Source organism: Diabrotica virgifera, chromosome 2 (genome assembly GCF_917563875.1).
Source record: "Diabrotica virgifera virgifera chromosome 2, PGI_DIABVI_V3a".
NCBI classification, from domain to species: domain Eukaryota; kingdom Metazoa; phylum Arthropoda; class Insecta; order Coleoptera; family Chrysomelidae; genus Diabrotica; species Diabrotica virgifera.
Genome location: NC_065444.1, coordinates 134,038,592 through 134,066,115, shown reverse-complemented (window position 1 = coordinate 134,066,115; position 27,524 = coordinate 134,038,592). Strand labels below are relative to the sequence as shown.

General features: G+C 33.0%; 1 protein-coding gene across 4 annotated transcripts in view; it reads left to right on the top strand.

Moving 5' to 3' along the window:
* LOC126879629 (uncharacterized) overlaps nt 1-27,524 on the top strand; it is a 442,662-nt gene that overhangs the window by 145,314 nt on the left and 269,824 nt on the right. For 2 of the 4 annotated variants that reach the window (XM_050642815.1, XM_050642812.1), the window contains one exon: nt 1,694-1,787. The exons of the other annotated variants lie outside the window; for them this stretch is intronic. In XM_050642815.1, coding sequence (XP_050498772.1) covers nt 1,694-1,726 — 33 coding nt within the window. In that variant the 3' untranslated portion in view covers nt 1,727-1,787. Of the gene's footprint in view, nt 1-1,693; nt 1,788-27,524 lie in introns of those variants that run through there. 4 annotated transcript variants of the gene reach the window in all.

Sequence of the window (27,524 nt, the reverse complement as noted above, 5' to 3'; positions counted from 1 at the left end):
TGTTCCGGAATCTGATCACCTGCATTAACTCTGTATTTAAGAAGTTCACTGAAGTTCCCTTCGTTTGAATTATTGATTGATTCAGATGATTCCATTTTCAAATCAATAGCACCATCATCTCTGTGCCCTCTTAAAAGGAATGTTTTGTCGACCGCACAAAATAATTGTCTTTACAATGGGAACAAGTTTCATTCGATTTTTGTTTACTGTGTTTGCAACCTAAGACGCGGATTTTGCTCGTGATAAGTATTGTGGACAAACTATACGGGAATATGTTGAATTAGTTGTGTACATGACTTTACCCAACGGGCGGAAACCAGAGTGGGGGACGAGGGTAGTTATAAAGGGTCAAAATCGCGGTTTTTATTATTTTTTTTTGTGACGCTCATGAATGAGATAGTGCACCAAAATTTGGGTATAAGTAGGTCATGACGTAACTAAGTAAAATCTCCAGGGGCGGAACGCTGCGTGAGCGACAAAGGGGTGGGGGCAGGGGTGAATATAAAAATTATAAGGGTTTCTTGTGACGTTCGGGATCGAGATAGTGCACCAAAAATTCGAGAAGGTGCTTCGTAAAAAAATTAAAGAGCGGAAAGAAAATATTGGTAATTATCTTCCTCAGATACAACTTTTACAAAATTCATGCTTTCTATTTTGTTATTATTATTTGTCAAAAATTTTTGATTTTCATGGGGTCCTTTTTTTAAGTATATGCAACTAAACAAATTACTGTATAACTCGTAATTTTTCAGAAAAAACTTATTGGTTTCACTTACATCCATACGGCAATGGGTTATGGTCTTGACAGTAAGCCTAAACCTCTATTTGAAAATTATGTAATGAGCTGCCAATTGCAAACAAATATACTCTAAAACAATTAATTTTATCTAGTTCTGAAAATTGTTAATTTGATGACATAATTATAAAAATCGCTAAAAACTAAGTATATTCCGTAATAAATATAGACTATAACTTATTCAATTTCTAAACTAGATCATAGAAAGAGTTTATTGTCTTCCTTTGTAACAGAAAATAAAATCAAAACATGTCGAACTCGCAACAAATGATTTCTTAAATAGTATCTCGACAAGCATTGCCGATATTTTTGTTTTTATTATTTATTCATCACATGTCAAATATATTGAATATTTTTTGTTTTGTTATTAATTTTATATCCGAAGTAGTATCCGCTGGATACAAAACAAGTTCAACAAGAGTCCGTTCTTAATAACTTTTTTTTAATAAAATTAAACTTTCTGATTTATTTATGAGTGTATGTATTATTGTATTTTTATGAAGAAACGAATTTCTTATAAGGCGTAACTCATAGTGATTATCAAAGTTTGTGACTAATAAGGATAAATTAGAAAGTGTTTTATTATTCCATGTATACATGTACATACATGACATAAAAGCTATATATTACTAATTCTAATCTACCTATAACGGTTAATTTATTTTATAACGATTAATTTGCTGCGTATATTTATATTAACTTTATTAAATTTGGTCCCTTGTTGAACTTAGTTATTATAAACCAGTTTATATAATGATCATATTTCGACGTTTTGTGATGAGATATTATCTGAATCGTCCGTAAATCCTAAATCAGGTTAATAAGAAATATATATTTATTGTATATATACTGTGACTTTGTGTTTTGTTTTATCTCACAATAGTTTTATTATTTTAGATTACCAAATGGCACAAAATAAGTAACGTATGAGGCAATTCTAGTTTAACAAAATATTTTAATCTCTATAAAACAATATATATGTGGAATGATTTGTTTCTGTGTTACTACTAAACTAAATTATGTAGTTTTAATATAAGTAAAACTATGGAAATTATACACCATGATCGTATGCTGTAAATTACACATAATATAACCTAGAAAATTAATGGCCGATTTCACCAACGACAAATAGTAGTTTATTAGATGAATAAACTTATTCGAGCAATAAACTGACACATCTACGTTTCACTGACGTCAAATAACGTTTTATTCATTTATTTATCAAATACCTTTTTACTCTTCGAATAAATTGACAAGTTGATCTCGCTGTAAATATCTAGAACAAAGAAAATTCGTGAGTTTTACTTTAAATATCAAAATTGTATTGAAACGCAATCGACTACTAAATTTTATTCAACGAATAACTATTCATTGATTTATTTATTGTGGGCGAAACCGGCTCTAAATCGACTGGTTCTGGATTTGAAGAACCTTTGAAATGTTAGTTTATTAATTAATTATTAATTTTTAACGTTTTGACGTTTAAACTTATATGGTATTATTGAATTAACGATAATAACATGTTATGATAAAGAAATGCAGGAAGTTTCATTGCGAACGGTCAGATCAGTGGTTTTAATTTTACTCCAGGCTGTGGGTGAAAAATAGGTCGATTTCAGGATATAATTCAGGAATTTTTGAAACCATCAGGTGTTGTAAAGGACGATGCCAGGAATAACTTCTACTAAAATGTGACCAAAAATATTGTGAGCTTTTTTTATTGCGATTTTTATTTGTTAAATTTGCAATTTTTAAAGATTTTTAATTTTGCAGCTTAGGATATTGATTCTAGAGAAAAACTTTTTTATAGAAAGTTGTAGTAAATTAAAAAACCTACAATTTGAGCTATGGTAAGTTTAATTTCGTTTATTGGTTATTGCAAAACAGCCTGCGAAAGGTCCACAATGGCCGTTTTTTACAATTGCTTTATTTATTGTACAAATATTTTTTTATTTTTTAAAGCTTTAAAATGAAGATCTTTCAATTCCAAACTTAAAAAAAATTGTAAGGCCGGATTAACGAAATTGTTGCTTAGATATTATAAATTGTTTATCCCAAGAGGTCAAATGTCGAAGGCTATAACTTTTTGAAAAATCGTAGAGAGTTGGTGAAACATCCAATCTCCTTCTAAAGAGTTATATTTTCATATTCTGATGTAAATAAATGCGTAAAACATTTTTAAACCTCTAATTTTTGGGTTTGAAAATAAGGGGGCAAATTTCGTTATAAACATTTAGAGCTGAAGCGGCCCTGTACATCCTATGAGTTTTTAACTTACAGATTATTGTTGCTGAAGACGAAACGAAGATTTATAAAAAAATAAAAAATTTCTACGACCAACTGAAGCCGAGCTAAATGTTTGGTTTGAAAATAAGGGGGCAAATTTCGTTATAAACATTTAGAGCTGAAGCGGCCCTGTACATCCTAAGAGTTTCTAACTTACAGATTATTGTTGCTGAAGACGAAACGAAGATTTATGAAAAAATAAAAATTTTCTACAACCAACTGAAGCCGAGATAATTGTTTCTTTTTTCTTAAATCGTAGTGCCTTTATTTATAACAATTAAGAAATTATTTTACAGTCATTGACTAAAGAAATACTTATATTATCTTAAAATAAAAAGTATTATAAAATATAGTTACATTTAATTATTAAAAATTATTTTTAAAATCGGTGCTTTTGCGAGCGACCGAATTTTGCAAGTCGCCCGGCTCGCTTCAAATCCGCGCGCTTGGAAAATTTTTACGTAACTTGTATTAAATTTTGACCGAAAACAATTTAATAATATTATCATTATAATATACAGTCTATTTACCACTGTATTTGTTTTGCTTGATAAACTTTTATATGTGAAATCTCATTTCTGAAGAAATAATATTACAAAAATGATACATATATATGAAATATATAACTATATTTTTAATTTCTTCATTGTTATATAAATATAATAATAATAATTTTACGTCTTATTATACAATATAAAACTTTTTCTTGTAGTGACTATCCGTTTGGAATGTTGGCGACCATCATGGCAATCTGTACTTGCACACTAAATCGGTACTGCTGCTCTAAAAAGATTTGTAGTTGTTGTGTTGAACGCCGTACGTAAATTTTCTAGCAAGGCAATCCTTCGCCTTCCTGGTTCTCAGTTTCCAAATATTGCCATGATGGTCGTCAACATCCAACATGGATAGTCACTACAAGAAGAAAAAGTTTTATATTGTATAATAAGAAGTAAGATTATTATTATTATATTTATATAACAATGAAAAAATTGAAAATGTAGTTATATATTTCATATATATGTATCATTTTTGTAATATAATTTCTTCAGAAATGAGATTTCACATATAAAAGTGTATCAAGAAAAACATATACAGTGGTAAATAGACTATATTATAATGGTAATATTATTAAATTGTTTTCGGTCAAAATTTAATACAAGTTACGTAAAAATTTTCCGAGCGCGCGGATTTGAAGCGAGCCGGGCGATTTGCAAAATTCGGCCGCTCGCAAAAGCATCGATTTTAAAAATAATTTTTAATAATTAAATGTAACTATATTTTATAATAATTTTTATTTGAAGATAATATAAGTCTTCTTTAGTCAATGACTGTAAAATAATTTCTTAATTATTATAAATAAAGGCACTACGATTTAAGAAAAAAAACAATTATCTCGGCTTCAGTTGGTTGTAGAAATTTTTTATTTTTTTATAAATCTTCGTTTCGTCTTCAGCAACAATAATCTGTAAGTTAGAAACTCATAGGATGTACAGATCCGCTTCAGCTCTAAATGTTTATAACGAAATTTGCCCCCTTATTTTCAAACCCAACATTTAGCTCGGCTTCAGTTGGTCGTAGAAATTTTTTATTTTTTTATAAATCTTCGTTTCGTCTTTAGCAACAATAATCTGTAAGTTAAAAACTCATAGGATGTACAGGGCCGCTTCAGCTCTAAATGTTTATAACGAAATTTGCCCCCTTATTTTCAAACCCAAAAATTAGAGGTTTAAAAACGTTTTACGCATTTATTTACATCAGAATATAAAAATATAACTCTTTAGAAGGAGATTGGATGTTTCACCAACTCTCTACGATTTTTTTTTCAAAAAGTTATAGCCTTTGACATTTGACCTCTTGGGATAAACAATTTATAATATCTAAGCAACCAATTCGTTAATCAAGCCTTACAATTTTTTTATGTTTGGAATTGAAAGATCTTCATTTTAAAGCTTTAAAAAATAAAAAGAAATTATTTGTACAATAAATAACGCAATTGTAAAAAACGGCCATTTTGGACCTTTCGCAGGCTGTTTTGCAATAACCAATAAACGAAATTAAACTTACCATAGCTCAAATTGTAGGTTTTTTTAATTTACTACAACTTTTTATTAAAAAGTTTTTCTCTAAAATCAATATCCTAAGCTGCAAAATTAAAAATCTTTAAAAATTGCAAATTTAACAAATGAAAATCGCAATAAAAAAAGCTCACAATATTTTTGGTCACATTTTGGTAGAAGTTATTCCTGGCATCGTACTTTACAACACCTGATAGGTTTCAAAAATTCCTGAATTATATCACGTTTTTTCACCCACAGCCTGGGGTATTTTATGTGTCTTTTTACTGAATAATAAACATTATAGTACGGACTGTGACGGACATTTTTGTATTTATAATAAGTGCGTTCGCGGGTAGAGTTGACAAATTGTCGCCGACAATTTCTAACCTCACTTAATATAAATAATACCGTTAATAGATAAATATACAAGGTATATTTACTTTTAATTAATATTAATAACCAATTATTAAATTATCCTAGCTAAATATACCTTATATATTTATGTTTTAACGATATTATGTATATCATTTTAAAGTGCGCATGCGTTTTGCTGCTAATTTGTCGCCGACTAGTCGTCGACAGGCACCCGCGAACGCACTTAGTATTAGGTATATACTATCCAAAAAGCACATTTGTAACGTGGCTAGGTGAGTGTCCCGACAAAAACCTGTGTCCTGTCGCTGACTCGAGGATAGCGGACAGCGACAGAGAGGGATTCCAGTGGAACAAATGAATTAGTTATTGAACATCGCGACGTTATATTGAAATTTAGACTGGTAATTGTAAACCAGATATCTCAGTTCGGTGCAGTCGAACAAATGAATTAAATATGAAACATTGCGACGTTGTCTTGAAATTTACACTGGTTAATTGCAAATCAGAGAACTCAATAGGTGCAGTCGAACAAATGAATTAAATATCAATAGTTGAAAGACTGATTCATCTTGAATTAAATATGACACATCGCGATTATCTTGAAATTTACACTGGTTAATTTCAAATCAGGGAATCTACTTATTGCATTGAAAGTCCTATATTCCGAAATAAATTTTCCAATACTGTACACAGTAAAAAATGACACACATCATTAAGATTTGTAATTTAAGTTATCTAACTTCTCATCTCTTCGACGTAACAGCCTAAGACGGAGAAGGGCGGAGAACCACCACGATCCGAGCGATCGGTCCATCATGTCACTATACTCTTTCGAAAAAGAAAATGAAGATGAACTTTCTGATATGTTGTCATTGTTTGTTGATAACTTATTTTTATAATAATATTGTTACCAAACCACTTTTTGTTTAGTTTTATTAAGTCTAATTACTAAAATATGGTCTTCCATAGAATAAATAATAATGTGACATATAAAGAATATCATTCCAATATAATTGCACTCCGATATGTACTAGTGTCTGAACAAAAAGACTGATTTATCTGGCAGTATAAACTTTTTATCGTAACGTAAGGTCAACCGTAACGACAATTTTCTCAACAGTATTGTCTTTACGGATGAATCAATATTTCCAGTATTAGATCATTACAATTCATCCCGCGTAAGTTACTAGTCTCAGAAAAATCTATATCATTTTTTTTTTAATGCGAACTCAGTAATTCCGAAAGTTAAATGTATGGAGCAGAATGTTAGGGGTTAATCTGATTGGACTATTTTTCACATCGAAAACCTAAGTAAAGCAAGGTATTTGGACCTATGACGGCAGCAAGTTATTCCGGAAATTCGTAGAATTACTGGTGACCTGTTCAATGACCTGTGGTTTCAATAAGATGGGTGCTCTTCACGTTCACGCGGGACTATTTAGTTAGATATTACCTTCCCAAATCGTGTAATATGCGGAAGATCTTTCTTAGGGAGATGCGTCTCTTCTATTTATGGTTATGATCTTCTTCTTCTACGGCACTACAGCCCAAATTGAGCCTTTATTTTGTGCCTCCACCCTTGCTTGTCTGTGGCTGCTCTTCTCCATACACGGACTCCTAAAAGGGCTTGTGCGTCGCTGTTTACTGTGTCTTCCCAGGGCTTTCTTGGCTTTCCAACCGGTCTCTTTCCCTGCATTCTAGCATTCAGTGCTCTTTTTGGTAGCCTATCCTCTTCCATTCTTATCACATGTCCGGCCCATTGCAATCTTTGTATTCTAATGAAGTCTGACAGGGGTGCTTCCTTATAAAGTTGATAAAGTTCGTTGTTGTATCGACTTCTGAAGATTCTGTTTTCCCTCACAGGTTCTAGTATTCTCCTCAGTACTTTCCTTTCGAGTACTTTCCTTTCCTTTCCAATGTGTCGAGTTTGTTTTTGGATGTTTCTTTCAGGACCCAGGCTTCACTGACATAGCATGTTATTGGTCGAATTTTTTATAGATTCTCATCTTTGTATTTCGGTGGACACTTTTAGACCGAAATATATGGGAGTAAGCTCTATTTGCCTGCGTTATTCTCTTCATTTATTGTTATGATAAGGTTACTAATTTGAAAGAATTTAAATAAAAATAAAACGTTTTTTGCAAAATATTAGCTCTAACATACTTGCCAATGAGTCCTTAGGTCTTTTATTGTTTAACCTGATTATGGATGAAATCATAAAAAGTAGTAACTAAAAAAGTATAACAAATGGGAGAAAAACAACTTAAAAATAATCTGCTATGCAAACGATGTAATACTAATCTCTCAAAAGTTAAGATGAATTACAACATAAGCTGCACCAATTCAATATTACCGCCAGAAAATTTAACATGTTAATTTTCCCAAAAAAGACAAAGAGCATGGTTATAACAGCAAATCCTATAAGATGTAAATTTTAGCTGGAGGGTCAGATAATAGAACAAGTGATGGAGTTTAAGTATTTATGCTTCACACTATCTAGCTACGGAAAGCTTGAAACAGATGTGGAAGATCAAGTGAATAGAGCAAACAGAGACGCAGGTTGCCTGAATAACACAATATGCAGAAATAAAAATATCGAAAAAGAAACGAAAGGCAGAATTTACAAAACAGTTATCAGACCAATAATTACATACGCGACAGAAAGACGACCTGACACAGAGAGGACAAAAAGATTGCTCGAAACCAGGGGCGGTTTCTCCATTGCTTCACTTGTGCAGTGAACACCCAATAAAAATTCATTAAAATACAGTTTTTTTAAATCTCATAAATATTATACTACTTTTAAAATATTTTTTTAATCTCATAGAATCATTAAAATATAACTTTATTTATTAATCATATTTACTTGCTCTACGCCGCTGGATGCACGTCGCAAGTGCAACGCCTCGCCACTCGTGCGCGGACGCTACGTTGCTACACCGGCTGTCGGATGACAACAAAGGCGTAGCCCGCTATGCTCTAGTGGAGATGGGGGGGTTCGTTGAGACTTCTCTTTTAACCTGAAATAGATATTAACTGGGCGCCAGGCAAGTTTGCCCCACGGCCCACGCCTAAAGTAGACTGCAACTCCAAACCTACCAAATTGTTGCAGTACCAATCATGTGGTGTATGGAACAAATGAAATTATGCGATACCTCACGTAAAAATTATCTATTAATAATAAGTAAATAAGTAATTAATTAGTTTAGTCCGTAAACATGCAAAAATGAAGAAAAAAATAATAAACTGAATCATAATAATACCATAATATTGAACAACCACAACGATAACCTAAAAAGTAACTAGATGCGCCAAAGCAAATAGGGCTTCTAGCCCTCAAAATTTAACAGAAAATTGTAAGCGTCGCATGAGCTCAGGCGCAACCGCTGTAAAACAAAAAAAAAAGTATAACAAACCGAAAACACACTAGGTACTATTCACAAATAAATTAAAATTAATAAAAGCTAAAGAACATAAACCCAAAAAAAGTAAATTAATCAAAATCCTTATCTTAATTCTGTACTGAGGTATCCAACGATGTATCCAATTCCAATAAGAAGAATAACCAGTAACATATCAACGACATAAACAAACGATTTCAAACACAACAAATCTTAATACTGAAAGAAGAAATCGGGAGGAATTGGAACTAAACGGAACTGAACGGAATAAATTGAAACCCTAAAAGAGAAAAAATAGTATTAGAATATCTCCTTTTATTTACACTAACATATTTTATAAAACTAAATCTAAAATTACTAAGTTAACGTGAACTGTCAAAATGACGTCTATTACTACAACAATTAATATTAAGAAAAATAAAAACTAAAAGCTGACTGAAATGACGTCAGAGAAATAATTCTATTTTAGTGGCAATGTCAAATAAGAAAAAAAAATGAAAACTGTAAATTAATGTAGATTTCTTCAAAATGACGTCAGAGCAACGATTCAAATTCTATATCAATCAACAAATAAGAAAACAATAGAAGATCTTATACTAACCTTTGGCCAGAAGGGTTTTCCAGGGGGTACATATACAAATATATACTCTTCTACTTCCCACAGAGTATTTCCATCAATAAATACTAATTACCCCTATGTATTCTGTGGTTTAAGGCCTAATTACTGCAAAAGAAAATAACTCTCAGAGAAACGAATAAATAAAATGCTCGGAAATCAACAATGCACCTATAGTAGTGCTTAAGAAATCGAATAAGGACATACCTGATGTTCTTTTCCTTCAGAATGGCTTCAGGAATCGTTACAGCGTATCTAAAATGGTGCTTTGAAAATAGGTCCCGTTTCTGACGGTGTGAACTTGCCAACTACACAAAATGCTACAACACTACAATATGCCAAGTTCAATTAACATAAATTCAGGCCGATATCCCCAATGAGGGTGATCTATCCAAGATCAATTGCCTGAAAACTTATGTTCCAAGTAGCACCCCAATTTTAGAATTCGACGACTGTCAAAGTGACTTACCGTAACGTATCCATGACAACCCTTGCCAAATTCAAAGTCTGCTATCTATTCGATTATTTATTTAAGAAAATAGGAGAAATGTGGGAAACGATATGGAAGAGTGAAATAATCTTATTAATAAAAATAATATATAGATGATTGAATTTTTAAAACGTAACAACTCCCCCCTTTCTACAAGAGATTTTCCCCGAAAATCTCTCTTGCACCTGTAGAACTTACTTCTCGTCGTCCCCTGGGTCTGGTTTCAAGTCTCTAACGTTCCAGACACCTGAAAATTTATAATTGGCATCTCTAAGCTCATAAGTCCATGGTGAGATTCTTTTTTTAATATAGTAAGGCCCAACAAACTTCGGTGCCAACTTCTTAGAAAAATACTGGCTAGCCTCTGATAAAACAAAATTACGGCACCACACCAGCTGGTTTGGCAGATACTCTACATCTCGCTTCCTAAGATTGTACCTATTATAACTCTTTCTGCCAGCCACTTCTAAACGCTCTCTAACATCTGCGAACATCCCTTCAAAGTATTCATTGCGACTACTGTCACCCAACTGTGTACCATCTTCTACACCAAGTAGTTCCTTATTTGTATAGTCCTCACCACTTAACATCATATTACGACCAAAGTTGATAAAATATGGAGTAAGCTTAGTTCCTTCATGTTTTGCCGTACGAATAGCACAACCGATCTCACTAATATGTGCATCCCATGTCCGGTGATTATCCGACACATACATGGCAATCATAGTCTTAATAACACGGTTTTGTCGTTCAGTGGGATTCGCCCTAGGGTTGTAATTGGCAGTAAACTTGATCTTACATTTATACTTATCAACCAATTTAGAAAACTCCTTACCACGTAACTGCGAGCCATTATCACAAATAATCGTTTTAGGGACACCAAACATAAGAAATACTTCCTGCTCTAATTTCTCAACCAACTTACTAGCTTTGGAAGTCCGTAACGGGAATAAAAGACAAAATTTACTAAGATAATCTGTCACTACCAATAAATAACTATTTCCACTAGTCGACTGAAAATCTACAGAGATAAGTTCCCATGGCCTGTGAGCTTCCGAATGTGACACCATCTTATCACAAGGAGGCTTCTGAGATACTTTATGTTGGATACACACTCTACAACGACCAACATACTTAACAATATCTGACCTCATCTTAGGCCAATAATATTTTTCACTAACCCTAGCACAAGTCTTATATATACCAAAATGACCCGAGGTGGCAGGTTCATGACAATTGGACATAACTTCCATCCGATATTTCTTTGGTACTACTAATCTCCATGAATCCGACGCAGGTTCTAATTCAGAGTAGGCAAAAGGTATGTGTTTCCATAATAAACCAGATGTTACTCTCCATCTACTTAGTTGACGAGGATCTCGTTCTACCCTACCCATCATCGTCATGTACCAACTATCATCTTCCGCTGCTACCTTCCATTTATTCAAATTCTCTACGGGTTCGATAACATTGTCCTGTAAGTGTAAACCCACAACATCGATTACCGGAACAGATCTACTTAATGCGTCCGGAACCACCAAATCTTCTCCCTTGCGATGCAATATCTTGAAATCGTATTGCTGTAGCCGTACTGACCAGCGAGCCAAACGACCTGTCAAACTTTGTAAGTTCTGAAGCCACAATAAACTGTAGTGGTCCGTAATCACTGTAAAAGAAACGCCTTCCAAATAAGGTCTCAATTTCTCAATTGCCCATAATACCGCAAGACACTCTCTTTCAGTCGTGGAATAATTTCGCTCCTGTCTAGTAAGTGAACGACTCAAATAAGCAATCACTCGTTCGCCATCAGGATGAGGTTGGGTAAGGCAAGCTCCTATTCCAAAACCAAAGGCATCTGTCTGTACAACGATGTTTTTTACAAATACTCATTCTAAAGTCCACCCCATATCTTAGAAATAGGTAGGTACTGTTCGGAATAACACTTTGTAACAAGCGGAAGGGCCCAATACCACAGTATAAAGAGGGACAGTAGAACCACTCTCCAAAAAATTGGAAGTAAAATCTGTAGTCGCGCATGGCGACCGCGCAATGTTCTTAGTCGCTTTTGCCCCACTCTCGCATTGCTAGTCGCATAGAAACGTACGGATTTTAACAGGGAAAACCCGCATCCACCACTAGTGAATTACCAATTGCGTACTGCCGGTATTACTTCTTGAGATCAAAGCGCCGAGAGAGGAGTGGTTTTACTGTGGAACCTCTATATACTGTGCCAATACCGTATTAGCTAAATGTGCACTTGTGTCTATTACTTGTTTGGATTATACCTTATACTGTTTATTCTGCGATTCTGCAATTGTCAAGCATATAACATAAGCTTTAAGACGCGTTACGTTTTGTTAAGTTTTGTCACTGGTACATACGGACTTTTATGAATATTAAATGAAATATTTGATTGAAACAAGTTCAGCTTTATTAGATATTCTTATTTTATAAATCTGACTTTTAAAACAATTTTTTGACTCAAACGTATTAACAATTGGTTACCGCAGAGAACATGGGAATAAAACTAAAGAAAAGTAGTAATCAAATATATTGAAGAAATATGGATCAATGAAATTATTAAAGATCTCATTCTGCTGAATATTTTATACATGGGAATAAACCACATTAACTGTAATAAAATTATGTTTTGTTTCGACTGCCAATTCGGAAATCGTTTAAAAACAATTTTTGAAATAAAATTGTGTATAATTGTCGATATTTTAACCTGTAAATCAACGGTTAAACACCGAAACCTCGATAAGTCAAAAATTACAAGATTTTAGGAGAGTAAAAACACTTCAATGCTCAGTACATATTTTTCTTTCTTAGTATTAATTTAATTACTTACATCCCAAAACATTATTTTCCTGAATTTGGGGTTTTGCCAGAACATTCGGAACAGTATTTTTAACCCTAATTTCCATAAATCTAAAATTATCGAATTTTAACTTCGAGGTTTCGACATTTTGCCGACGAAATGTTACTTTGAATTGCCGGTGAATGAAATATTAACAGTTCAGACTTACTTGGCCGTGGTCTTGGAGGCATCAGCTATGCTTGCACTGATATGTTGTTATACTCTCGATGGATACCAAATTCTTATCTTTCTGTGCTTATTGTTAGTTACTTATTATGTCATTGTAGATTACAGATGATGATGTCTTTGACTTGCCATTAACTCTTAAGTGTTCGGATATTCTTACTGGTAACTTCTTTCAGTATTGGTAACCAGATATTGCTAAATTTTTTTCTATTGATGAGTTTACCACACAATTTGCTTAATTTTTCCTTCTTTGTTATCTGTTTCGTTAAAAACTATTTGTGCATTTTCCCATTGTACTCTACATTCATTGAGAAAAAAATTGTCACAAACAAGGTATTTTCCCATCGGGAAAGTTTTTCGAATAAAATATAGGAAATAATATTATTGTAAGGCAGCTATTGGTTTAATTCTTTTGATACGTAGAATTAATGATTTGATTATCATTCAACCTTCCGCGTCCAAAGTTGAACATAGACTTCCCCTAATTTCTTCCAATTATTTCTTGAGCTTCCTGCAGCCAATTCCAAGCTATTCTTTTGATGTGGTCTGCCCATCGTGTAGGTGCTCTACCTCTACTTCTTCTGTCTGCTAGTAGTATCACCACTGTTATTTTGTTATTTTGGAATAATTATTAAAGATGACACAGTTATTGAATGGAGTTTCCAAAGAAGAATTTACAAAAGAAATTGGACTCAATGTAAGAGTTTGCCAATTAAATATAGAAGGTATAAGTAGAGCCAAATGTCAAATTCTACACAAACTATTAAAAGATAACGATATTGATCTGGTCGCATTACAAGAAACGCATACAGAAAACGAATTTCAATTGAGTTCAAGAGGAAAAATCCCCGGCTATGATCTACTGGGTGCTACCTACGACAGAGCCTACGGTGTAGCAACTTACGTACGTACAGACATAGAAAATGCAGCCTTGATTTCTACTTCTAACAAGAACAACATCCACGAGTTAACTGTGAAATGTGATCTTTATTTTTATACAAAAACTGTGATATCACCACTGTACTTTTGGATGCAGTGCCCGTCATTCATTCTGGCCACATAGCCCGCCCAGTTCCACTTCAGCCGTGTCATAGATATCTATGACACTGACCCTTCTTCCTTTTTCCTCATTTGTAACCCTGCCTCTGAGAGTCCAAGTAAGGACCGTCCTTTCTTCTTTGGGCTACTCTGAATTTGGTTGTTACGGTCTGGTTCTTGGCTAAGGAAGGTGTTTTGGCACCGTAAGTAATGGCTGGAAATACACATTGGTCAAACGTCTTCTTTTTTTTTTTAAATAATTTGGCATGTTGTTCTTGAAGATGTCTGATAGAGCTCCATATATGCGGCTCATGCTAACGTGGTTCTTTTTTGCAGTTCAGTGGTTTGGTCCCTGGCAATTTGGATTTTATGATCTAAGTATTTATATGTATGAACTAATGCTATTTCGTTGCAGGCGACTTTTGGAGTTTCGCTTGGAATGATTCTATAACATGTTTTGAAATATATATATATATATATATATATATATATATATATATATATATATATATATATATATATATATATATATAAACAAAAGATGTAAATCTTTGAAACACACTCAGTGATCAAAAGATCTAAGTTATTGGTTTACCGACCAAACGTAACTAAATCAAAACAAATGAAATAGAGAATGTGGAAAAATCCCCTTACGAACAATTCACACATCCACCATTTCAGGTTGGGAAAAATTTCTTGAATAGAATCAAAGATCCAAACACCTGTTCTTAGAAATGTGTTTCGCCCTCTTCAACCTCTCTGGGCTTATCAATAAAGATGAGAGGTTGAATATCTTTAGATTTCTTGAATAGAATCAAAGATCCAAACACCTGTTCTTAGAAATGTGTTTCGCCCTCTTCAACCTCTCTGGGCTTATCAATAAAGATGAGAGGTTGAATATCTTTAGGAATCTTTAGATGGAATGTGTCTAAAGATATTCAACCTCTCATCTTTATTGATAAGCCCAGAGAGGTTGAAGAGGGCGAAACACATTTCTAAGAACAGGTGTTTGGATCTTTGATTCTATTCAAGAAATTTTTCCCAACCTGAAATGGTGGATGTGTGAATTGTTCGTAAGGGGATTTTTCCACATTCTCTATTTCATTTGTTTGATATATATATATATATATATATATATATATATATATATATATATATATATATATATATATATATATATATATATATATATATATATATATATATATATATGTATATATACCCCGGTATGTTTAAGTCCTCCTTTCGGAAACCAGCTATAAGTCGTCTCCCACAAGGAGTGAGTATATCAACTTTTTGATTTGAGTATATTGTTTAAAAGATCTCTATGATATGCAGTGTGAAAAAATTTAAATCATTTTTTTTTGTCATTTTTTTAATCCACTATTTTTCTCTCCTCCTTACATTGTGCAATGTTTGAAACTTCCTCGTGTATAATTACATTATCCATTTCTAACAGGTTTCGGTCTTCCTGAGTATATTTTTGTTACAAAATGCATATAATAGGTTAACCAACCTGTGTTGCTAGATTTAGACATTTGTCTCGCCACCGTGGCAAAATTTTAAAGGAACCGTGAAGTCACGAAATCTACTGTTTGTTCATAAGGTTCATATGATGAGTTTCTTTACGTTTTATTTTTAAGGCTATACCTTTGCTTTGTTTTGCGGTTTTTAACATTTAAATGAAATGACAGATTCTATAACAAAATCAGGTTTTTATTCGTAACTCCTAAGATCTGTTTATTATTGCGGCAGGTATGTATTTGTCATAGGTTACTCTTTATTTGTGTTATGATTATTTATTTGTCAGTGTCTGTATGTTCGGTCACATTCAGTGCTGTGAAATCAGTCTACAACACGTGATTTCATGATATCACGGTTCTTTTTAAATTTTTCTACCGCGAGACAAAATAATACAGATGTAGATTATTGTTGGTTTTTAAAGAAACGCAATAGTTGTTGAACGTTTTTAAGAAAAGTTTAGGTTGAAAACATTAAATTAAAAACATTAGATGATAATATAGACGAAATTTTGAAACAGGAAGAATTTCAAGAATTCTCGGACCACGAAATTAACAAAGAGGAATTTGAGTAATGAAAGTAACATAAAATCCGAAAAAAAGTGAAGAGTGCTCACTCCTTAGACAGAAGACCAAAAAGTAGTCGTATTGTAACAAAAAGAAGAAAACTTCTGTTGGAGTGAAAGTAAAAAGAAAGATATAGGTACTCCAACAGAAGTAAGGAAAAAAAAAAGAACTAAGGTAACCAAATATAACTAAATAGTTGTAGCTGAAAAGAAGAGAATGTGGGGTGTGTAAAGAAAGGGTGAAGTGGCTTCTACGTTGAGAAGCCGCAATAGGAAAAAATAAAAAATACTACTAAAGTCCAGTAGTACTGAAGAAAGGGGAATTAGAAGGGATAGAAGTAGAAGTGGGAAGAGACAGAGGCAAACTGAATAGAGTTGGCTAGCTATAGATGCAAGAGAGCAACTTGACACTCAAGGATGGATACGGCTCGTTTGCATGCCTGTCGAAGAACAGTAGCTCTATATAGATAGTAATGATGACTAAAAGATGAAATAATAAAATAAGAATAATGTACTGAAAATGAATGGAGATGACTAATGACTAAAAACGAACAAAATAAATAAAACTAACTAATCATGGGCGCCATGAAAATGATCTTCGATCATTTTCCCAGGTATCTTACACTGCTTTCAAATATTAAATATATTAAACCTGTAATAATGAACATAAAGGAGTAGTAAAATTCATGATATACAAAATAAATAAATATTTATTAAAATAACTACTAGATTTTTAACAATCTCTGAGTTAGACAAGCATATATCATGTAACTCTAAAATGACATAAGTTATACAAGAAGCTATATATATTTTAAAGATAACAACAATAATGTTATCTGTTATAAACTTAAATACCTCTTACATATATATAGGGTACAAAATTACATAAGTCTTCTACCAAATGGTTATAGTACGCCTGCTACGTACAACTGAATTGAAACCGACAAAGATGAAAATAATACAAATAAATAGGCCCAAGCCTCACTAAGGGAAAATACAATAATGAATAAATAAAGTTAAATATACAATTGACTAAAGTAGAAATGAAGTTGAGATAAATACCGACGATGACCTAAATTAACCGAACAAATGGAATAAAGCGAATAACAGTAAAATATTTGGGAAACAAGCTAGGAATATTAAAAAATAAATTTATCCGAACTACATAAATCAATATCAAAGCAATAATAAAGTATTAAAAACCTAATTTTCTCTAGGCTTATTCCTGTGCACAAGAAGTTACCGTAGATACAAAGTTTGGGAACCAAATAATCTAATATACAAATATGTCAAAAAAAAACCAGAGGTAACCTAAATCTGGAAAAAAAAACAGTGTATTTAACAGATAGTCTGAAATATAAAAAAACCAATAGTTACTACAACACCTCACTAAATGTTCCCAAACGAGGTTGCGGTTGCATCCTAGAAAATGATGCACCAGGATGGTGCGACCCCATGACTCCTGTAGGCCCAGGTGCCAAGACGAAAATTGAGCTGGAACGCTCCCATAGCTTGTTCCCAAAAAGACGTATTCCCTGGCGACTTATGGTTGGAGATTGGCCTCACGGTGTTTCGAGGTGTTTTAAGTTCTCACATGGGTGGCTACAAAAAACATAACTCCCGTTTATTTCAATTTCCCAAGTATACAATAAATCAAAGAAAAGGAAGAAAAACTAGGAAAGTGTTTTTTTTTGAATAGATAGTAATAAAAAAACACACAAAAAGAGACCTCTTAATTACTGAAGTACTTGACCTTGACAAAGTTTATGTGAGTTCTCATTACAGACATGTGGATTTGGAATAAATATGATTTCTTTAACCCGCCATTACACGCGCTATGAGGGAATCCCTCACCATATTTGTTTATAACCAATGAAATTGTGTAAACTAATACGATAACCTTAAGCACCCAGGAATGCCTTTAGCATGGTTCATGAGGGGGTATGAAAAAGTTATAGAATATTTCTGGCGGTCAGTGTGCTGTGTGATAGTTGAAAGAAGAGACATCCCTCTTCAAGTGAGGGAATTCCTCACTGCGCGTGCAATCACGGTGAAATCACGTTTCTGTGATCTCAAAGAAACTTTTAGGTTTTTATTTAATATTTAGGTAGGTTTAATTAAAATATTATTGTTTGGATTAGGTTAGGAACAGTGGCACACCGAGGGGGGTTTAGGGGTTAAAATCCCACCCAGAGCATATAGAAATATATATAAAAGAAAGTAGGAAAATGTAACTTGTCTTTCACAAATAATACAAAAAACTTTCGGTGACCAAGCTAACCCATCCCCACCCCCCCCCCCCCCCAGAGGAAAATTCTAGGTGTGCCACTGGTTAAGAACCCATTTTTAAATTTACCTATTCTAATTGGGAAATAAGCCACAATTTAACTTGAAAAGTTGATTTTATTGACGTTTCGAATTCCACATCGGACGTCGTTATCAAAATACAAAATATTAATAGTTAATTACATAAATACCACAAAGAAATAGCTTCAGAACAGTTGTTAATTTTAATTTGTATTTTTAGTAAAATGAATTCGCGTAAAAATCGTTAATTTCTTCAGCGGCTTGCTGAAATTGAAAATTAAGAAAACTTGCTTTTGATCCATGTATATTATTTTTACTTTTGTTTTGTTAAATTAATAAAAAAATGGTATACGAGACTTTCTATAATATGTGAGTACAACCCATTTTATATTTATACATGTTGACATTCATTCTTCCTCGAAATAAGTCGAACTTATGTAGGTGAGGGCGACGCTCATACGCGTGCAATCACGTCCGAATAGAAGACGCGTGTAACGGCGGGTTAAAGTAATTATTATAGGGTACTTATAAATGATATTAGAAGTTACTTTAGTATAACCAAAAAAAATTAAAACTATTAGAATTTTCTGTGGATGAATATTATCTATAGATATGGGACTAATTAAAAGATATTACTTATAGATAATAGAATAATTAAAAGAACAATTCACTGATTAAATTTACACATCGCACACATCAGAAAGAATATATATTTTGTCACCTGGAACAAGAGTGACAACAGGTGGTTATAAAAACTATTTATAAAAAACAGATATTGCTATTTACCGTGTGATACGATGATGTTGTGCAGAAATCCCATTGGATTAATTACTTATTCCTTCCACAAATAAGTTTTTGGTGATCCAAACTCCAAAATTCACATATTGGACGTCTAACCTCTAAATTTGACCTACTATTTGCACACGCCACCCATCCATGCTCGTTGAATCTCCAACCACAAGTGCCACGTGCCACGGAACTTCTCCCTCACCTTCCAAGAGGAGCATCTCAAACGACCACAGAACATGAATTAAATGTCACGGAACGATTCTACAATTGTTCCGCAGACGTCGACGTGTGACGTCACATAAGTGGTCCTTTACGAGAAAGTTACAGAAATTAATTGGGAGGTCAAGAGAAAATAATTATAAAAAATAATTAAAGAGCTAAAATTATATTATAACGGGTGGACCGTTACAATCCCCTTCTACTCGGGAAAAAAAAATTTATCAAAGAAATTTTTTTTTTAAACCTCAAAATATAACAAATAAAATTTACACTAGTCTAACAATCCACGTTGATTCGCAAGATTACCAAGGAGCATAAACTAATGATCAAGGAAAAATAAACAAATATATGACTCAAATTCATACTAAAATGTTACTATGTTACTCTCTGCTACCAAATATTGACATAATATTGCTTAAAAGTCAAAACAGAACTAAATATTGCACTAAAGTTCATAATAATGCTAAGTGTCGAATTGGGCACCAAACCAAAATTGATGTCTATTAAGCTAGAAAGACCATTTCATAAGGGAGCCATGAAACACACCCCATATTTTTTTGCTATTTTATTGCTAATTTATTACGCAAATTAAAAATTTATTGCTTCATCCCCTTCAGAGAAACAGGTGGCCATTCCAGCTTAATATTAAGCTAGAAAGGCCAACATTCATATATCCGGAACGAAAGTAGATAGATAGTTGCTTCCGGTGGCCTATTTTATTGCTAATTAATTGCTAATTTATTACGCAAAACAAAAATTTATTGCTTCATCCCCTTCAGAGAAACAGGTGGCCATTCCAGCTTAATATTAAGCTAGAAAGGCCAACATACATATATCCGGAACGAAAGTAGATAGAGAGTTGCTTCCAGTGGCCTATTTTATTGCTAATTAATTGCTGAAAGATTGAGTTTACAAGAATTTACAAACTCACCCCCTTCAACCCCTACCGATATCATATTTCCCCGGAATCCACAAAAAGTGAAAATAACCAGTTTAAAGAGCTAAAACCAAGTACGTATTTTTTGCTTATTCATTGCTACAGGTCTAAGCCAAAAATGAATTTTTTGCTTCCTCCCCTAACGAGCCACAATGGCTACTGCGGTTTAATACTTAAGGCTACAATACTCAACACTCCTATTTCAGGAAAGAAAGCAGATAGAGGGTCGTTTCTGGCGGCATATTTAATTTTTAATTAATTGCTGAAAGATGGGGTATACCAGAATTTACAAACTCACCCCCTCCAACCCCTACCGTTATCATCGTTCCACGGATTTCACAAAGAGTGAAAATAATCAGTTTAAAAACTTAAAACCAAGTGGGTATTTTTTTCTAATTAACAGCTGCAGGTCTACGCCAAAAACCAATTTTTTTCTTCATCCCCTAACGAGAAACAATGGCCACTGCGGTTTGATCCTTATGCTACAATACCCAACACTCCTATTTCAGGAACGAAAACAGATAGAGGGTCGTTTCCAGCGGCATATTTTATTGCTAATTAATTTCTGAAAGATATGGTATACAACAATTTGCAAACACACCCCTTCCAACCCCCACCGTTGTTCTCATTCCCCGGATTTCACAGAAAGTCAAAATTACTAGTTCAAAAACCTATGACCAAGCGGGTATTTTTTTTCCTAAGCAACTGCTGCAGGTCTACACCAAAAACGATTTTATTGCTTCATCCCCTAACGAGCAACAATGTCTAATGCGGTTGAATACTACAACACTCAATTCTCCTGTTTCAGTAACGAAAACAGATAGAGCGTCGCTTCTGGCGGCCTATTTTATTATTAATTAATTGCTTATTTATTACGCAAATTACAAATTTATAGCTTCAACCCCTTCAGAGAAACAGGTGGCTATTCTAGCTTAATATTAAGCTAGAAGAGCCAACATTCATATTTCTGGAAAGAAAGTAGATAGAGAGTAGCTTTCGGCGGTATATTTTATTGCTAATTAATTGCTAAAAGATTGGGTATACCAGAATTTACAAACTCATCCCCTCCAACCCCTACCATTATCATCGCTCAACGGATTTCACAGAAAGTGAAAATTACCAGTTTAAAAATCTAAGACCAAGTGGGTATTTTTTTCTTAAGCAACTGCTGCAGGTCTACGCCAAATTTGATTTTATCGCTTCATCCCCTAACCAGTAAAAATGGCTACTGCGGTTGAATACTTAAGCTACAACACTCAATTCTCCTATTTCAGTAACGAAAGCAGATAGAGGGTCGCTCTATCTGCTTTCGTTCTTGAAATAGGAGTGTTGGGTATTGTAGCTTAAGAATTAAACCGCAGTAGCCATTGTTTCTCGTTAGGGGATGAAGCAAAAAATTGGTTTTTGGCGTAGACCTGCAGCCGTTAATTAGAAAAAAATACCCACTTGGTTTTAAGTTTTTAAACTGATTATTTTCACGCTTTGTGAAATCCGTGGAACGATGATAACGGTAGGGGTTGGAGGGGGTGAGTTTGTAAATACTGGTATAACCCATCTTTCAGCAATTAATTAAAAAATTAAATATGCCGCCAGAAGCGACCCTCTATCTGCTTTCTTTCCTGAAATAGGAGTGTTGAGTATTGCAGCCTTAAGTATTAAACCGCTGCAGCCATTGTGGCTCGTTAGGGGAGGAAGCAAAACATTCATTTTTGGCTAAGACATGTAGTAATTAATGAGCAAAAAATACGTACTTGGTTTTAGCTCTTTAAACTGGTTATTTTCACTTTTTGTGGATTCCGGGGAATGATGATAACGGTAGGGGTTGAAGGGGGTGAGTTTGTAAATTCTTGTAAACCCAATCTTTCAGTAATTAATTAGCAATAAAATATGCTGCCGGAAGCTACCCTATATCTACTTTCGTTCCGGAAATATGAATGTTGGCTATTCTAGCTTAATATTAAGCTGAAATGGCCACCTGTTTCTCTGAAGGGGATGAAGCAATAAATTTTTGTTTTGCGTAATAAATTAGCAATTAATTAGCAATAAAATAGGCCACCGGAAGCAACTCTCTATCTACTTTCGTTCCGAATATATGAATGTTGGCCTTTCTAGCTTAATATTAAGCTGGAATGGCCACCTGTTTCTCTGAAGGGGATGAAGCAATAAATTTTTGTTTTGCGTAATAAATAAGCAATTAATTAGCAATGAAATAAGCCACCCGAAGCAACACTCAATCAACTTTCGTTCCGGATATATGAATGTTGGCCTTTCTAGCTTAATATTAAGCTGGAATGGCGACCTCTGAAGGGGATGAAGTAATAAATTTTTGTTTTGCGTAATAAATTAGCAATTAATTAGCAATAAAATAGGCCGCCGGAAGCAACTCTCTATCTACTTTCGTTCCGGATATATGAATGTTGGCCTTTCTAGCTTAATATTAAGCTGGAATGGCCACCAGTTTCTCTGAAGGGGATGAAGCAATAAATTTTTGTTTTGCGTAATAAATTAGCAATTAATTAGCAATAAAATAGACCACCGGAAGCAACTCTCTATCTACTTTCGTTCCGGATATATGAATGTTGGCCTTTCTAGCTTAATATTAAGCTGGAATGGCCACCTGTTTCTCTGAAGGGGATGAAGCAATAAATTTTTAATTTGCGTAATAAATTAGCAATAAAATAGCAAAAAAATATGGGGTGTGTCTCATGGCTCCCTTATGAAATGGTCTTTCTAGCTTAATAGACATCCAAAATTGAACTATCCATGGACATCAGATTTATAAAGGATATATCCAAGGACGGAACAACCAGGAAAAGGTGTGAGCCAATTCGAACCATATCACAAGTAAATATATCAAAGTGAATAAAAAACAGTAACTAAAATAAGTAAAGAATTGAACACTTTATCCAAAACTGAACTAACAATGGACACCAGATTCATAATAGTATATCCAGAGAAGAACAATCAGGAAGATTTATGGAACAATTCTCACTAATGTCAAATAATACCAATAATAAACATACCAAAGGAATCCAAAACTCAATAACCAAAATAAATGTGGAATCGGACACTTAATCCAAAGTCGGACTATCAGTGGACACCAGATTCATAAAAGGCATATCCAAAGTAGAACGACCAGGCAAATTTATGGACCAATTCACACCAATACTAAACCACATAAACAGATCAGGTCTACGTACACCCACATCCGGTGATACGAACCTACCCAACCAAATACACAAAATAAATGAAGAATCGGACACTTATCCAGAATCGGACTATCAATGGACACCAGATTTATATAAGAGTATATCCAAAGAAGAACGATCAGGCAAATTTATGGACCAATTCTTACTAATACTAAATAAACTAAATTATTGGATCCAATGGTAACTAATACTGCACAAAATAAATAAATTAGGTCTACATACACCCTCATCCGGTAATATGAACCTATCCAAACTAAGTAATCAAAATAAGTCAGAATAAATATTGCTAACAGACTAAGTAACAGAGATGTAACCTAACTAAATCAAAAGTAAGATAAATACCTAATGTGTATTGACTAAAATATTATAGAAACTACATAAACTAATTCGTGCTGGTATTCGCGAACTATAGCATGTTGCTACAACAGATATGTGAGAATAACCAGACGTAGATAAAGTACCAATAATGTAAGAATAAGTAAGAAAGAAAAAGAATAAATGATGAACTCATAAGTTTTATGACACTATGATAAGTGATAGGAAAAAAGAATATGTGATAAGTGATAGGAAAAAAAAATTGACGAGAACGGGCAACCAATTTTGATTAAAACTGCAGATTCATGCGCTCTCACATACGTGGAATTATTCAGGAAATGTTCCAAAATCTAAATAACAAAACTAATGCCTAAGGAAAGAAGTGGGAATATACTCAAATGAACAACTCATTTGTCTAAACACTCCAAATACTGAATTAATGAACCTACTATGTATAGGAGTCAAAGCTTTGATCGATGAATACGTGCACACTAGGATATTTATCCCTCATCAGTCAAAGTTCCACATACATACTATGAAGTACGAGACATAATACAAATTAAATAAACCTCCCTATCAATTTGTAACAAAAACTGGAATAAGTGGACTAATTACAGGAGAATGGTTAGGAACTGATGATGAATAGACATCTGCATACTCTGCCATGAGGACATAGATTACGAAACCGGATAGCAATGGCCAATTGCTGAATTTCGAACCCACGTACTCACTCACTAGCATTAACAGAGTAAGGACAGGCTAGTCCACAAGAAGAAATCAATAAAAGACTTAAGAAACCATACATACTCACATCAACATTCCAATCTAATTCCAGAATCATAGTGTGTAGGATAGAAGGATATAAATTATTATAAAGTGTTTAAGATATTGGAGACAAATGTTAATAGAGTAACCCAATAACAAATTAAAAACCACATCTTTCCAATATGGCAAATTCATAACTAGATATAAAAATAATATAAAAAAATAGTAGGTAATCAAATATTCAAAAATATATAACACATAGGTAATCTGACATATGTAGTGCATAACATATAGTTCCATAATAATATCCATATTAACCAAGAGTAGGTACTTGTATGAGTTCACCTATCCAAATATATAAATATATAATACTCAACAACCCTTCTAACTTAGGGGTTAGGTGTGCAAAAACTAGACAAAAATACAAGTGAAGTTTTTATTAATTGGATAATCCTACTGACAGGATTAGCAATTAATAACATTGACTCATAATAATAATTACAATGCACCATGCCTAATACACCAAAAAAAAATTAAACTCATACATAAAGTACTACATAATAATTAAATTAATAAGTAATAAATTAAAAGTCATCAACAACAAAGCCAAAGATGAAATCAAGCAATGTATGTAGGTACCTGCATTATCAGATGGTAAAAAAAAATCAGACTAAAATTTCTAACCGTACTAACGATTGAGCTAAGCTAAAGACAAACAGAAGAAGAGATTAGCTTGAACGACACCGTTAAGTTAATCTTCTTCTGAGGATTGTTCTAAACTTAATAGAAAAAGTACCAATGTTTCTAACTAATAAAAGATTTATGTTTAAATCTCAACCTAAAGTATCTGATTTCTATGAGCATTATATTATGGTACCCACATTGATATTATATTATTATCAACAATAATAAAACTAGAAACTGAGATGGATAATGGAACTACTTTACCATACAATAATTATAATTGTTATGTTTAACACTACCAATTAAAGAAAAATAATTTGGATGACCATCTGTAATCATCCGAACCATGCGAATTCAACGTATCATGTGTAGAAGCTAATGTTGTGGACTGATTGTGCTTTGTGGTGTGTGCCTGTCTTACCAAACAACCCAAATATCAAAAATAACAAATATAAAATATAATCTAAAGTTTGTAAGACAAATATACATATGGAGAAAATATTAGCGACACACCAACAAATCAAAAATGCCAGCAAAATATATAAAAAATCAAATCAATAAAGTAAATAAAATACCTAAATACTGAAAATAATTTCTAGTTAGGTGTAAAATATAACCACACTAGAAAAAAAATATATGCATAGTCAATAATTAATTGTACGTGCAAACATACTACCATTGGTAGAAGGACTAAAAATCTATAATAATAGAACATAATGTCAGTCATGTATACTCATTCTAAATACACAAATAAGTTTCCAATAAAAATACAAAATTCAAACTAAAATATGAGCTGTACCACTAAAACTAAAAATGAGGTATCGAAATCAACTAATCAAAACCAAAAGCAGTATAAGTCTACCTGTTTAGTATTAATAAAAATAAAAAGACCAAAAATAAATCAGAAATAACATTTATACAAAAATATCAAGAAGGTAATAATACAGAAAATTCCAATAAAAGAAAATTGAACTAAAAGAACTACTGTCTTAGAACCATAAAACGGTTGGCCCCACGTTGGGCGCCAGTGTAACAAAAAGAAGAAAACTTCTGTTGGAGTGAAAGTAAAAAGAAAGATATAGGTACTCCAACAGAAGTAAGGAAGAAAAAGAACTAAGGTAACTAAATATAACTAAATAGTTGTGGCTGAAAAGAAGAGAATGTGGAGTGTGTAAAGAAAGGGTGAAGTGGCTTCTACGTTGAGAAGCCGCAATAGGAAAAAATAAAAAATACTACTAAAGTGCAGTAGTACTGAAGAAAGGGGAATTAGAAGGGATAGAAGTAGAAGTGGGAAGAGACAGAGGCAAACTGAATAGAGTTGGCTAGCTATAGATGCAAGAGAGCAACTTGACACTCAAGGATGGATACGGCTCGTTTGCATGCCTGTCGAAGAACAGTAGCTCTATATAGATAGTAATGATGACTAAAAGATGAAATAATAAAATAAGAATAATGTACTGAAAATGAATGGAGATGACTAATGACTAAAAACGAACAAAATAAATAAAACTAACTAATCATGGGCGCCATGAAAATGATCTTCGATCATTTTCCCAGGTATCTTACACTGCTTTCAAATATTAAATATATTAAACCTGTAATAATGAACATAAAGGAGTAGTAAAATTCATGATACACAAAATAAATAAATATTTATTAAAATAACTACTAGATTTTTAACAATCTCTGAGTTAGACAAGCATATATCATGTAACTCTAAAATGACATAAGTTATACAAGAAGCTATATATATTTTAAAGATAACAACAATAATGTTATCTGTTATAAACTTAAATACCTCTTACATATATATAGGGTACAAAATTACATAAGTCTTCTACCAAATGGTTATAGTACGCCTGCTACGTACAACTGAATTGAAACCGACAAAGATGAAAATAATACAAATAAATAGGCCCAAGCCTCACTAAGGGAAAATACAATAATGAATAAATAAAGTTAAATATACAATTGACTAAAGTAGAAATGAAGTTGAGATAAATACCGACGATGACCTAAATTAACCGAACAAATGGAATAAAGCGAATAACAGTAAAATATTTGGGAAACAAGCTAGGAATATTAAAAAATAAATTTACCCGAACTAC